Below are 15,833 nucleotides of genomic sequence, written 5' to 3'. Positions count from 1 at the left end.
CCTTATAGGCCGGTGCGCTTTATATATGAAAAAAGATTGAAACTAGACCATTTCTTGACAGTGAGCTTTATAATCCAGTGCGCTCTATAGTGCGGAAAATACGGTAGTAAAATAAGCACTACGTCAGAGAAATAATTGGTGAACAGAAAATAAAAAAAATAACCATAAGAAGAAGCACTGTTATGCAATTATCCACCACTACTTAAAACTTGCATCTCTCCACTATATGACACCTTTCAGGAGCCCTTTAAAAAGTTCAAGTATTTGCCCCACTTTGCTTCATGTACATCTGCCCAGTCGTTTATATGACATTTTTTCGAATTCACATTTTTTTGTGAATCTCCACAGCCCACTCTTGAAGAGAGGGCACCCCCTCTGTCTTCCATCCGAGATCTGCATAGCTTCTTAATAATCTCTAGTGTAATGACTCAGTTGATCCACCAGTGTAAAAAGTAATAATTACCTTGTAAAAGTTGAGTATCTGAACTAAAATTACACTGAACGGTAATCAAGGAGTGCATCCGAGATACTAAAAAAGGTACAAGGATTGTTTGGAGAGCTTGGTACCACAGCATGTTATAAAAGTCTATCTGTTTACGAATAGTTTTTTGTCTAAGAAAGTGGTAGCTAATTGTTAAAAAGTATACACATTATATAATTAATTTTAATTTAATTTAATTTACAATTAAAAGTATTTGGTCTGCCTTGTGAGGGGCTGCATGTCAGTTACTGATCAACAGGACTGGGTTAGGGTTGTGGGTTGGTTACGTACGCTGCTACCGCTGTCCGTGGGCCGCCTCCGCTGGCAGCTCTTGTTTTTGGGGGGTTTGTTTGCAGACGCACCCTGACAGAACACGTCAGTGCACTCGGTCAGGGGTGTTTGACAGATGGAAAGCAGAAAGAACAAGGGTGGCACAGAGAAGGCTAGAATTAAAAAGAGGAAAGCTCTGGAAACAGACGCAGCTAAATATGCCAAAATGGGAAACTTTTTCACTAAAACGAGCTCGCGGTTTGTAACGTCAAATGAGGACGATGAAACGGGTAATATGTTGAACTCTGCCTGCAAACCACCGTTCAAGTTAAATAATTATCAATGTATTTTGTCCTTTATCAATTTATATATTCATTAATTCATTCTGTTTTTCTCTGTTTTGTAAAAAATAGATCATGAAAGATCCAGAAATTTGTTTCAGTTGTCTTACTTTGTGCCTGAGGGTCCAGCTTCATCACTGAGGTTAGGAGGTTCCTCTATGGACCAGTTGCTCCTCACAGACAGACAGTCGGATGTTGGAGACTCTGCTCTCCGTCTGTGGTGCTGACCTCTGCAAACACAAACATGCTGTTATTCATATACACATACACCTAAACTTATATATATGAGGAAAATAAATCACGTCCTGAAGTGGATCTAGTTCCTTCACCTCATTCTTTCATCAGTTCGATCTATTACATCTGTGACATAGTTGGTCAAAGCATCTGTCTATCATGTATAGATACAGAATATATAAATATATACACATATATATACTGTATATACTATATTTATACATGTTTAGATATATATATATATATATATATAGAAACAAAAATAAGATTAAAGTCACCCTAAATATTTCCAACCTGCTTCACACCCTGTTTGGGTTGCCAGTATACGTTGCCATGGTGATATCCCAGATAAGAAGCTGCCCCCCCCCCCCATGAGCAGTTCTCTTACTTTGTGTCTGATGGTTCTGGAGGTCTGGATGGGTTCCTGTTGGCAGAGCGACCGCTGGATGCTGCAGACTCTGCTCTGTCCATCTTCTGGACTTCAGTCAGTCTGAGAGAAGAAAAGAATGAAGACAAACACGTCTGTTCAGGTCTCACAGCCAAACTGAAACAAGCTTTAACCTCCTGCTTTTCTTTCTGTTCCATGTCAGAAAGAACTTTTAGAGAAACAAGACGTCAGTTGTTGCCTTCTTCATCAGTCAGACCAACAGCTGCCTCACATCCAACACTCTGAACTAAACAGTGAATCAGAAAGCTGAAACAATCTGAACTTGATGGTTTTACACCCGAGTTGGATCAGTTCTTTGTATCAGAGCCGTCCGATCAGCTTCGTTTCAACAGCAGAAACAAGCTGCTGAGTTCTGCTTCTTCTGCCTCTGCAGGCCACAGAGAGGAAATCCACTCAGAGACTCTGACAGTGAAATAAGAAGAAGGTTGTTCACACTCACCTGATTCTGACTTCAGGTTTCCTCCTGCTGCTGTCGACTCAAAATGGAGCCTGAACTAGTGATGGGTCATGCACACAAGCATCGGCTCTGAGAGCCGGCTCTTTGTAGTGAATCAGAAGAGCCGGCTCCAAGTTTTTTTTCCATTTGCTGCTTAGTTTTCACTTTCAGTGCTCAGTCCCAGCTCGGGTTACGACAGAGCTTTGTTGTGATTGGCCAGCATAGCGACCAGCATGCGGCATTCACGTGAGAATTAAGGAAGTGTAAACAGAGAGGGGGGCAGTGAGGACTGAGGAGCGTGTGTGCGTCTTGCATTGTCGTGTAGTTTACCAGGACACTAGCAGACATCCCAAGTCTCCCGGAAGGTCCGGGAGTCTCCCTGATATTGATAGTTAATCACGGATGCCCGCGAGTCGGATAAAATATCCCGGATTTTAGACTATTCGAGGGAGTTTTTTTTTTTTTTTCAATGCGAGTGAGAGCGTGCAGGCAATAAAATAACTCGTGCAACTTGCGCGTTTCGACTGCGCAGGAACGAGAGAGAGAGGGGTGTGGGGAGAGGTTGCTTTTGAAACCTGTCTGTCCAAAGCGACGCTCTGTTCAACGAGCGTCCAGGGCGACTGCTTGTCGGGGGGGGGGGAGACTGAGTCATCTCCCTGAAATGAGTTTTTGGAACTTGGGATGTCTGCACTAGAAAGCGAAGCAGCATCTGGCTGCAGTTTAAAGATATTGGAAACAACAAAGCAGAGTGCATTCACTGCAAAACGAAGGTCACTATAAGTGTTGGAAACTGTATATAGATTTTCATTTTGAGTAAAGAACATTTTATAGACAGACATGTAGTGTGTGAACTTTGCTGAGTGTGATACAAAGTAATTAAAGGGAACTGAGAAACAGGGTGCTCTGGTCTTCCCATGTAGGAGGATGTGCAACCACTCAACACGTGAGGAACTAGATGTCCCAGTGAAACATTTGTTGCATCTTGCTCACAAGATTGTTTTACGTATGCTGATTGTAACTAAGTTGTGTAATAAAAAGAACTACACGGGGAAAGTCTGATGGAGTCGTTTGAGCACGGGTGAAGGAGTAAGTTCTGTCACTCTGTCCGGCTCCCCTTGCAAGTAAAAATACAATCTTGTGCACTGTGTGTTTTGTTGATCACTGGGGTTGTCTTGAGTGAACTGTGTTCCAGCTGGGTTAACTTTAAGACCCAACATTTCTTGGTCCTTCGAGCCGGATTCCAACACATCGCCGTCTGCCGAGGAGAGAGAAGACACACCGAAGTCTGTGGACAGCCAGACGTCCAGGACGCCTGACAAAGACCTGGGAAGTGAATTTGTAGCCAGGCCGGTGATTAGTTGTCTGATCTTCCCTCGTTGGACGACGATTGACGGAATCCAGAGACAGCTCCAGTGACAAAACAACACTGAAATAAGGTAAGAGAGCGACTATAACCGCGGTTAAACGTATACGAAAGGCTACTCCGCCAGAAGGAGGATAAAACACGTGTCTCTGCCGTAAGGGAGAGTAAAAAGAGTGAATGAGCAAGTGTGAGTGTGAATGCCACTGGTGGAAGCAGCAGCACGGACTGAAACCTAACGGTGTTAACGTAAATCTGTGGTCTGTTGAAGTACACAAAGTAGTGGATTAAATGTTTTAGGTATCTAAAAAGGCACGTTGCCTGTACGAGACGACAAGTTGACATAATGGGGGGCGGCACGAGCAAACCTGCCCTAGAAGGGGATTGTAAATATATGGAACAATACTGTGATAAAAGTGTTATGTGTTTGGACAAATGGGAAAAGAAATATGGGTTCAAGGGCAAATTGATAGAAGTCGATTGTAAGGCGGTGGTGGACAAACTCCGTGTGAGTGTAGCAAGTAAGAGAGGAAAGCAGAGAGAGAAAAAAAAAATTGCAGCTTCATATGGCAACAGTGTGGCTCCAGCAAGCTCAGAGAAGGAAAAAAAGGCGAGATGAGACAGCGTTGCAAGCAGTGGTAGCAATTAAACCTGAACCTGGAGCCACTTCAGATGCACATAAAATACGAAGGGCAGAAGAAGAAGAGGAAGTATTCAGTAAGCCAGAGAGTTTGATGAAAACACGGTCAAAAGTGCAAAAACCAAAGCCAGAAGTGTTCAGGACCTACCCGTCCCTCACAGTGCTAAAACAAAGATACGGAGTGGCTGACGCCACGACCAGACCCTCCGCCAAAGGGGATTTATCCTATGATGGAAGTGGCAAATCCACACTTTGGCGTGGACAACTATGAATACAGAACCATACATGTATTCAGGCCATGGACTGATGCTGAGTGTTCTGATGCTTGTAAAAGTTTGCCTGATGCGAGGGTTAATGTGGGGGATTTCATAAACAAGCACAGGCAGCTTTGTAATTCATACAGACTGAACGGCTCAGAAATGGAAGTCACCTTTAGGAGGTGTCTGACACATGACTGGGCTCGGGTCAGGGGCGAGTTTACAGGGTTAGCCAACGATGACACAACACTAGCCCATGATGCAGCTGCACTTACGCAGCAGAGAGACGCAGTGACATATTTAGAGTGCGACCAAACTACACCAAAATCTCTCATTGTAAGCAAAAGGAAGCAGAGGATGTATTTGAATACAGGAGCCGCCTGGAAACTGTATTCAGGCAGCACAGTGGACTGCAAGAAGAAGGGGGTGCAGACACCCCCTACCAACAACAATTAAAGCAAGCCCTGATGGCCGGCTTTACTCACCCAATTTCAGATTTTATCAGAAAACACAATGTGAATCACTCAACGGACACAGTCACAGAGTGCATGAATTGGGCACAACATGCGCAAAATGTAATAACAGGCCGAAAGAAAAAGGCTGCAGCAGCTGCCTTCATTGTAGACGATGCAAGCGATTCACAGATTTTCTACATGGGACGCCCAGGTGGCAGAGGCAGGGGTCGGGGTGGAGGAAGGGGTTGGAACAGACAGTCTCCAGGTTTCAGAAGAGAAATGAGGTGCCAGAGATGTAATAAGCCTGGTCATCTGGCACGGGACTGCCATAGTGGAGGAGGGTGTGACCACCCCAGAGGATCTGAGTCACAGCCTCCATACAACCCCAATTATACCAGCTGAAGCAAGCAGGTGGAACGGCCCACTGCGGAAGGGCCTGCTCCAGGCCACCTGTATGTGGTTGACATTACACAAATAATGTTAAGCCTATCCACACAAAAACAAAAACCCATAAGAGACATTGAAGTAAATGGACAAAAAGTGTCATTTCTCTGTGATTCAGGAGCGGACAAAACAGTACTTAAACAAGAAGTTCTAGGATTTAGAATGTATGTAAAATCAGCAAATGGCCAAGTAAATGTTCAAAGTGTGACATGTCCTTTATGGTTCAGAGATCCATTAACTGGTCAGAGTGGAAAAGGACCTGTAGTGTATTCACCACAGTGCCCTGTGAATTTATTAGGAAGAAAAATGATGGCAAAATTACGGATTCCCATAGTACCAACCACTGATGGTGTGGTGGCTGTGGGACCAGATGAAATCTCTCCTGAACAAGTACTAGTCCAACAAGGCACAACTGTGCCTCACTATTACTGGTCATTAGACATGTCATCACCCAATATTGCAGGAACGGGGCAACAGCTGTTAGCACTAGCCCAGACAGTACAGGACGAGCCTTACGACATACACAAACCTGAAGAACTTCATGTCACAATTAGGTATAAAGATACACCAGGGCCTGATAAAACATTTGACAAGCAGTTTTCCAAACTAGCTCCACAAAGAGTGACCATAAGAGCAATCTACACAGATGGCAAGGGGAAAACAGGTTGCAGTGTACTTACGGTATACCTGAAGAGTCAAAACGACTACAATGGAATATGAGCACTCCCCATATGTCCTTAACTAAAGCAAAAGGAGACTCATGGCATGACAGAGAACAACTTGTCTCCAGGGGGGAGAGAACACTGGGGTGGAAAGAAAGTCACCAGGGGTGGGAGAGAAATGAGAGTAAAGGCCTTCTGAGGAAAAAGTTAGGATGGGTTACCACCCTGACACCTCATATTCATTTGGATGATCCACTTGATGAACAAACTGAATGATATGTGATAGACCTAGCTGATCACCCTGAATTGCAGGATGTACCTGAAAAGGTGTGGTCAAAAGGCAAAACAGATGTGGGTTTGATGACTGTAAGGGAAAAATTAATTCACATATACATTGTATGAGTGTTACTCTGTATCACCCGGTAATAACTCATTTAAGACACTTGTTTTTCTCTTTCCTCCCTCTTTCAATGAGGGTATTGTGCTCTTAACAACTTTAAGGAGTTTGACAGGGAAGATGGCACGATACCGAGGGGCCTTGGCTGTAGAAAGGGAGGAAAGATAGATAACAAAGTCTTGAACATATCAAAGGAGTGACTACGTATTAACCTGTATATTAACTGACTTGTTTTCGCCTAAGAGTCAGAGCAACTCTGAACTCTGTTCTGTGTTGTTCTCTTTTGCAAGATATTATTAAAAGCATCTTATCTCCTCAGAAAATAACTGACTCTGTGCCTTACTAAAATTTCCGCAACAATGACAACAGCGCCGCCTGTGATAATCACACCCAAAACTCATTAGACCCAGAATCAAACAATATCCACTCAAGCCAAATGCTCTGGCAGGTATTAGACCAGTAATTGAAGAAATGATCAAAACGGGGGTAGTGGAAGAGAGGCACCAGAGGCCTCGTGCAACACACCAATCTTTCCAGTCAGAAAAGCAGATTCTGAGAACTGGAGAATGATACAAGATCTTAGAGCTGTGAATCAAGCGGTGGAAAGCACAGCAGCTAATGTGCCTGACCCACACACACTGCTAAATCAACTAAAACCAGACAAGACCAGATTCACAGTGACAGACTTGAGTGATGCATGTTTCTCCATACCAGTGTCCCCTGAGTCACGAGGATGGTTTGGGTTCACGTACAACAACAAAAAGTACACGTGCACACGCCTCCCACGGGGATTCTGTGATAGCCCGACCATCTTCTCCACTGCCATAAACAACTGTTTGGCAGACTTTCCAATCCCACCTCATTCACAGCTGCTTGTGTATGTTGATGACATTTTGGTCGCAGCAGACACAGAACAACATTGCCGAGACACCTCAGTCTCACTGCTCAAACACTTGGCCCACACAGGAAACAAAGTTTCACTCTCAAAACTACAGTGGGTAAAAGAGGAAGTGAAATTTTTAGGCCATCTTATAAGCAGAAAAGGGAAGCGCATCCAAGACGAAAGAAAACAAGCCTTGCTTAAGGCTCCACGACCAGAAAATAAAAGACAAATGATGCAACTTCTGGGACTGTGTAACTACTGCAGAGCATGGATCCCAAACTATGCAGAGATCACACAGCCATTGTTAGAACTAATGTACGCCACACCCATGACCATGAATGAAAGTTTAAAGTGGACACCAACTGCAGAAACTGCACCGATCACTCTGAAACAGGAACTGACCAGTTCCACAGCGCTTGGGCTTCCTGATTACGATAAGCCATTTGTACAGACTGTGGATTGCAAAAGCAACTTTATGACATCCATGTTAGCACAAGAATGTGGAGGAAAAATGAAACCTGTTGCATATTACTCAAAACGTTTAGACCCAGTATCAAGCGCACTACCACCTTGTGTACAAGCAGTGTGTGCAGCTTCACTTGCAGTACACTGCTCAGCGGAAGTAGTGTTGTTCCACCCATTAACTCTACTGGTGCCACATGCAGTAGACATTTGAGTTGCGTTTATGATACATTTATAGGCTACAGTATCTCTTTGCATGCGTAGAGCCAACGATTTTCCGGGATAACGAAAAACGGACGGAAATCGCGGAATGTACCTTTTGAAACGGAACTGTAACTTTCAGATGGAAAAATAATTCAAAATCACCCAAATTCACCTGTGTTTTGCCCTGTAAGATTGTATTTCACCCCGTTAGCCTGTATTTCACTCTGTAACACTGCATTTCGTTTTAAAATAAACACAACAACATTCGCAGTCTGAAACTGTGCAGACTTGCCGCGGCCAAAACGCATGATAGCAGAGGACTCCACTCGGGGCAGACCACAGTAATATCAGATTCGGAAATAGTTCAAAAGCCGGTATTGCGTGCTCATGTCAACAAACGTATTTCTGCATCAATTCCCATAACCCCGCGATCCGACGCCAGCTGGTCTGACATGCATGCTTATCGGACACTGTTGCACTTTTTTCAGCTTGTGTAGGCCTATCAGTGCTTTCTGAACAGATTGAACACACTTTCAAAAATACCGCGATAACACTGAAAACCGTGATCATTTTGGTCACTATAACCGTGAGGTTAAATTTTCATACCGTTACACCCCTAGTTCCAACTTAAGGAGCACTGAAGCAATTTTAAGCTCAATATCCTTCTCCAAGTTTTCATAATCCCGTCTGTTAAAAGCACAATTTAATTTTACATTACTCTCTATAATTCATTCGACATTGACGAGATGTCATCTCAGCTTTTGGATATCATGAATAAGATTATGATGTGATTCTTTTTGCAACATTGGCCAACATAAAGTGAATCATTTAAACACAAAATTCATTCAAATGTAGCCAGCCCTCTCTAATTTTTATATATATTTAATTGGCTGATCCTTGTCCTGTGTAAAACTAAATTAAGATAAAGTTCAAATGAGACATTACTTATACTATTTTGGGCTTGCATACCTTTGTTGTTGCTGAAGTGAAAGTATGCAGGTTCACAGATTAAACCAGCTGCCTGGGCTGCCTCCACACAGGACTGTCCCTCTGGCACAAGGAGTCAGAGAGCTGAGAATACAGCGGGCCAGTTGGGGGGAGCCGTCACATTGGACACCAAGCCAAGGGTTGTGGAACTGACCAGGGTCCCAACCAGAGGTCATATAATCCTTCTGCCATCAGCAGACGCCCCTCTGGAGAGGTTGACAGGAACCAAAGGAAGCTCTGCCGTACAGAAGTCCTGAGGGTTAAAGATATGTTAGAGTTAGTTTGTGCAATCATATTGTGGCTTTCATAATATTTACAGGGTTCATCTGCATCTATGTACTTAAATATATGTATTCCAAATCTGAGCAAGTAAACAAAGTCTGGCGGGCTAAACGCTCGCTTCTGCAACGCTCCCGGTGGGGGTTGAAGTCGGTGCAGGAAGGACCCAAATGGCGGCGTGACAGAGACGTGTGCAGCGGGGTTTCACCGTTAACCTTAAGTCCTTTGAAAGCAACGCAGGTGGAAGCAAATGCCCGGAAACACCACAGTTAAAGCATCATTAAATTATCAGTCCTGGACTGTCCCCTGGACTCCATTGAGGATGTGGGTGAGAGGAGGATGTTAGCTAAGCTGACATCCATCATGGACAACTCCTCTCTCCCCTCCATGACACTGGGGGGTCCCTGTACAGCTCCTTCAGCAGCAGACTGTTACACCCACGGTAGAAGGAGAGGTTTCGCAGGTCCTTCATCCCGGCAGCTGTCAGACTTCAACACATGCACCCACTGATCATGTTGTTGCCTTCCCATGATAATCATATAGAGAGTTTTCTTTATCCGTATTATTTATATTTTATTAATTTCAACTTCACAATGTGAATATTATTTATACTAGGTCACTTTACTTTTTGGTCGCTTTACTTTTTAGTACTTGCTTTTTAGTTCTTGCTTTTTCTCTTTTTGTAATTTCTTGTTTCATGTCTGTTGTTGCTGCTGTGACAAGTGATAAATAAAGTACAATCTAATCTAATCTAATATCACCCCCCACATCAGCCATGGCCGTGACCGCATGAACTGTGCGCGCAGACAGGCACGTGAACCAACGGTCATGTATAAATGCCCGCGCCCGAAGTAGAGAATAAGAGAACCGCGACCCAGCTTGCTGCGATAATGGGCTAATTTATAGCCATTTATATGTATATATAGATATATGTATATCTATATATATATATATATGTATATGCTAATTTATAGCTAACACTAAGCCAACACCAACACTGCATGAATACACAACTGTAAGCTACCGTTACGATATTAAACCCAGAGAGCAGGAGAGCTACTAGCCCCGCTAGCTGTCTGGGATGCTAGCAGGTGTTCGCGGCGGGAACTTACTAAACTAACTAAACTTACTAAGATTAAATTATTTGTTTTTCCTCTTACTTACCTTCAAAAACGATGGAGGCGGTGGTAATTCAGCATCTATTTTCTTTCCAAGTTGTCAGAGCCGAACTTTCCTTAAGTTCTGGAAAGTTCTAAAAGGTTCTGGGGAAGGCGGAGACGTCATGACGTCAGACGCACAGCATCACAGTTAGCTTAAAGTCTACTTCAAGCTCAGTTAAAGGTGGATTTCAGGTAGAAAAGAGAGCAAGAGAAGCTCAGCTGTAGACTTTAAAGTACAACACTTACACAGAAAATAGGAGCCTTTAGCTCAGCTGGTGCAGGAGCTCCATGAACTGAAGCTGTAGGTCCTCACAGGGCCGCCACGGGTCCCAGTCCCGGGTCTGACTCTGGGGTCCCAGTCAAAGCATTTGATCAAATTAATTATGGCGCCATCTGCTGGCCACCCTTTCACACAGCATTTAAAGGGCCGGGTGTTATAAAACAGAGACACTGTTCTGCAGAACAATAAAGGTTCCATGTGCATCTTGAAATGTTTGACTGTTTTATTAGAGACATTAATAATATATTTGTGTTATAACGTGATTGAGCCATCATAAAATACTGTATGTAATAGAGATATGCTTTAGTAAGATTTATAGAAAGGTTGAAAGATGTTTATGTAACAACAAGATGATTTCAGCTGAGTTGGGCTTCAGTCTGTTCCTCTTCTTTGTTACGACCCCTCCAGCTTTTCACTCGGCACAGAAGTAGCTGGCACATCCTCCTGACTGCCGGGACAGAAAAGTGTGGCCACATCACTATTTATTTCTCATAATAATAATTGTGTGACATAGAATAGAATTGAAATACTTTATTAATCTCATAGGGAAACAGAGAAATAGCATATACATTACATATTAGAAATAGAATCATTAATATTATTAGGTATAAAATAAATAATATTATAAATAAATGTACACTGAAAAAAGGGACTTTTTGGTGAAGTAAACTCTATTAGAGTAACTGTCGTAATCTCTACCTTGTATTTTTAAAATTCAGTAAGAACTAGAGCTTCTTAAGTAAAATTAAACATTTTATTAACGTAATACATTAATTATGGGGAAGAGTAAGTTTTACTTAAGTTTCCTCATACAATTTAAATGTTTAATAGTTGTATGTACATAAACCTAGAAATACTACATAAACTTTACTCAGAAAGTGTATCGTTAAAATCTACTAAGTTACTTCATAACAGCAAATACTACAGATAGATAAAATTTACTTAAAATTTTGAGTAAAATTAAGTTCCTGCCTATGAAAAACAAGTATACTTTACTTAATTTGTTTAAATAAATATAATTTAGATGTAATTAAATGTTACTTAATATCTTCAAAACTGTTATGTTTTATGGTGAGTAAAATTTACTTGATACTGCAGCATTAAATATTACTTAAATCATTTGAGTGCAAATACTTACAAAGGGTTTTTTAAGTAAATCTTATGAGTTGTTTTTTTCAGTGTACTAATATCCATCTTCCACGTGTTTGTTGTGTTCCAAAGAAACTGGATTCAACGATAACAGCTCATGTATGCTGAGGCATTATAGAGCGCTGCATGAAAGCAACGAGACCAACAACAGGGAACCGAGCTCAGGTCAGCCATTAACAGCTCGATCATTCAGAGCTTCATATGTCAGGCGAAGAATCTTAGATTCTGCTCTGAATCTAACAGGGAGCCAAAGAAGAGAAGCTAAAACTGGAGAGTTTTATGGTTTTTATGAGCCCTCATCTCCAAATTTGAGGGAAATTCAGAAGTGAAAATAGAGTCAAAATCAAATCAAATCCAGTTTTCATGGATGTTCTGATTGAAGAATGGTGGAAAACCTGAACACACACCAAAGGTTACACATTTATTCAGATCTACACCTAAAAGAAAAGCAGAACAGAAGCATTTCTTTATTTTTGTACTGGGCTGAAACTGGACTTCTGTTGGCTCAGCTTACAGTTGAAAGTCTTCAGATGTTATCACAGAGTGATGGAGAGGTGGCTGATGTGATGTGTGTCAGAAGAACAATGAACACAGCTGCAGGGTCAGAGGAACAGTTGTTTGGTCCAGTTTTCACAGAAAGACATGCTCCATGAGCCGCCCTCCATCCAGGTCTGGTGAGCGGACTCCAGTCCCGCTTTGGTTCAGCAGGACGGACCTCACAGTCCGGCTCAGGTCCTCCCGCTTCAGCCCGGAGCAGAGCGACGCCACGTCCGTCCAAACGTCCACCGAGGAGCCGCCGTCCTCCAGGATCACGTCCTCCAGCCCCTCTGAGAGGAGCAGAGACACAGCCGGGTCAGACGCCACCTGGACTCAGCAGCTTAGCTTCTGGGGACCTTAAGTTAAGATTTATTTTCAGGGTCAGGGTTCCATCCATCCATTTTCTACACCCGTTTAATCCGATTCAGGGTGGCAGCGAGGCTGAAGCCTCTCCCAGCTGCCACTGGAGACAGGCAGGAGACACCGTCCAGTTCAGGATTCCTTCATATAAAATCCTTAAAAGCATTTTACTAAACAGTGTCCAAGGTTTGGACCTTGGACTTGTTCTTTAAGAAATGCTTAGAAATATTTCATCAGTGGCACAAAGACCTTAGCGACCAAGTTAAAGCGGCACTATGCAACTTTCAGAAATACGGGGTTTGTTTACCATGCAATACACACCCCAAAGCTGTAGGGGGAGCTCCGTAGAAAATAAGGCGACAGTCTAGCCATATTATATATTACTACTCTAGAAGCTAACCGCATTCAATTTAGCCGTCGACAGCTAATGGAGAGAGGTGTGTCTTATCAGGCTCCCTGGCTCGGCTCAGAGCCCTTTAGACCTGCCGTGAAGCAGTAGTTCTCGGCTCTCGTGTGTCGCGAGACTTCCAGAGGTAAACAAAGCACGCGGCGCCACAGGCAAAGTTGAAAGCGCTGTTTCGGGCTAGGGCCACCAGATGGAGATGGAAATGTCACCGTTTTCATCAGAACGGGTCAGCCAAGCAATCTGATGATTGCCAAGCAATTTTATGACCATGAAAAAGTTGCATAGTGCCGCTTTAAGGGAGACTCTGGAAGGTACCTCCAACTGTGCGTTAAAGGGATAGTTCGCCTCTTCTGACATGAAGCTGTGTGACATCCCATATCAGCAACATCATTTATGAACATCTTCATCTGTTTTCATGCAGAACATTTTCTTTCCAGCCTCGTTTTGGTGCTGATGAAGGTAGTCCGGCTAGTTGGCTGGGGTTTAAAAAATAAAGCGTTTTGCTTCTTAAAACAATATGCGTTCAACAGAGTAATACATTTGTATTACAAAATGGTTCTCCAGGAAAAAGTCAGACCTCACAATCTCTTGGCCCTATTTTCTCTCCCTTCGTATCACTGCCTGCTGTGCAGACCGTGCAGACCGAATTAGTACGGCCATATTAGTCCAGTGCTCAGGTCTCTGCACTGGCTTCCTGTCGCTCAGAGAATAGACTTTAAAACAGCTCTGCTTGTGTACAAGTCTCTTCATGGTCAAGCGCCAAAGTACATCTCTGACATGTTAAAGCCATATGAACCAATTCGGGCTCTGAGGACCTCAGGGAGGGGTCTGCTGCTGGGGCCCAGAGTCAGGACTAAACAAGGTGAGGCTGCGTTTCAGTTTTATGCTCCTAAATTCTGGAACAGTCTTCTAGAAGATGTGAGACAGGCCTCAACTCTGACAATGTTTAAATCCAAACATTGTCAGAAAGTCTGAAAGTATTTTATCTGCACTCTTCGCTTTTAAATTAATTAATTAATGATTATTTTTAATGTTTTTTTAATTAATTTTTATTATATTTTTTTATTTCTTTTTAATGATTTTATTGCCTTCTTGTGTAGCTGTGAAGCACTTTGAATTGCCTTGTGTATGCAGTCCCCTGCTTCCAAGCAGCAAACACCGTAACAGGCTCGGCAAATGTATTACTCTTTTGAATGCATATTGTTTTGAGAAGCAAAATGCTTTATTTTTTAAACCCCAGCCAACTAGCCGGACTACCTTCATCAACACCAAAACGAGGCTGGAAGGGAAACACATTCACAGATGACAACAAGGCAAAGCTATCAGGTAAAAATGTGGCAACATTGTAGGAATAATGTGGTAACAGCTAGAAATAAAATGGTTTTACGGGGACACGAATGTGTGAATAACCTGATAATAATGAGGTAATATAGGATGATGATTCCACTGTATTTAGGTCTGAGTCAGCCCACCTGCTGATGTTTAATGTGATATTACCATGAAGTGAAGCCGACGCGTCGTCACTCTGCGCCTCTGATTCATGGTTATTACATGGGAAATATCCGTGTTATAGACACACCCGTTTCACCTCTTTATTTCCTTTACTGTAAAGTGCAACCAAAGAAACCTGATCTGTCAAAGTAGTGTTTGAAATGCCGTTTTAGGAAATATTAAATGAATAATAAATAAAGACGCCTGTGAATTAATGACATTTGTTTAAAGGTAACTTCTACCAAACAAATTAGAATTTATTTGCATTAATTTGAGGTGATTTTGATTTATAATTGTTTATTTTGATGTTTTAATACCACATTTATTCCCCGGTTAGCCCCCCCATGAGCTGTCACCTTACCGTGGTGGGGGGGTTTGCGTGCCCCAATGAGTCTGGAAGATATGACAGGCGGATCGGTGCGGCGTCTGCAGTGATGCGGGCTCTGCACCGGCCCGTCGTGTTGAAGAAGGAGCTGAGCCAGAAGGCCAAGCTCTCGATTTACCGGTCAATCTATGTTCCTACCCTCACCTATGGTCACGAGCTGTGGGTAGTGACCGAAAGAACGAGATCGCGAATACAAGCGGCCGAAATGAGTTTCCTGCGCAGGGTGTCTGGGCTCTCCCTTAGAGATAGGGTGAGAAGCTCGGTCATCCGGGAGGGGCTCGGAGTAGAACCGCTGCTCCTCCGCATCCAGAGGAGTCAGATGAGGTGGCTCGGGCATCTGGTGAGAATGCCTCCTGGGGCATCTGGTGAGAATGCCTCCTGGGGCATCTGGTGAGAATGCCTCCTGGGGCATCTGGTGAGAATGCCTCCTGGGGCATCTGGTGAGAATGCCTCCTGGGGCACCTGGTTTTGTCCGTCAGTGAGCTCAGTGTCAGACAGCAACAAGAAGCCTCACACAGCAGCGAGCCTGAAGGAGCTCTGAGATGTGGCTTCAGCACTCATGCAGTTGGTTGGGTTGGACAGCAGGTGGGGCTGCTGCACCAACACAAACAGGAAGCTCCGACATGTTCTGAACTCCTCACAGCCACCTTCCCTCAAATGTCCCCCGAAGCAGCTTTCAGGTTAAAAACTGCTGCAGCTGGATGAGACTGAAACACAAAGCAGCATCTCTGTTTGGTTTCTGCTCCACAGCAGAGTGAGCAGCACTGATGTCCCTGTAGCTCCAACAAAAAGGGACAAACAGCAGTCTGATGTCTTCTGAATGTG

General features: G+C 43.3%; 1 protein-coding gene and 1 long non-coding RNA gene across 4 annotated transcripts in view; one reads left to right on the top strand and one right to left on the bottom strand.

The window, feature by feature from the left end:
- Positions 1 to 15,833, top strand: part of LOC142388931 (uncharacterized) — a 406,360-nt gene that overhangs the window by 217,189 nt on the left and 173,338 nt on the right. The window lies entirely within an intron of this gene.
- LOC142388697 (NACHT, LRR and PYD domains-containing protein 12-like) overlaps positions 1 to 15,833 on the bottom strand; it is a 199,095-nt gene that overhangs the window by 77,333 nt on the left and 105,929 nt on the right. The window contains exons 1-3 of one of the 2 annotated variants that reach the window (XM_075474249.1): positions 2,214 to 2,385; positions 1,715 to 1,816; positions 1,203 to 1,322 (exon numbers count right to left, since the gene is read on the bottom strand). In XM_075474249.1, the coding sequence (XP_075330364.1) occupies positions 1,203 to 1,322; positions 1,715 to 1,797 (203 nt within the window). In that variant the 5' untranslated portion in view covers positions 1,798 to 1,816; positions 2,214 to 2,385. Of the gene's footprint in view, positions 1 to 1,202; positions 1,323 to 1,714; positions 1,817 to 2,213; positions 2,386 to 15,833 lie in introns of those variants that run through there. The other variant, XM_075474244.1, reaches the window with a different exon arrangement.

The sequence above is a fragment of the Odontesthes bonariensis genome, chromosome 2, assembly GCF_027942865.1.
Source record: "Odontesthes bonariensis isolate fOdoBon6 chromosome 2, fOdoBon6.hap1, whole genome shotgun sequence".
Classification (NCBI taxonomy): Eukaryota; Metazoa; Chordata; class Actinopteri; order Atheriniformes; family Atherinopsidae; genus Odontesthes; species Odontesthes bonariensis.
Note: the sequence above shows the minus strand (reverse complement) of the source record. Positions and strands in the feature narration are given on the sequence as shown.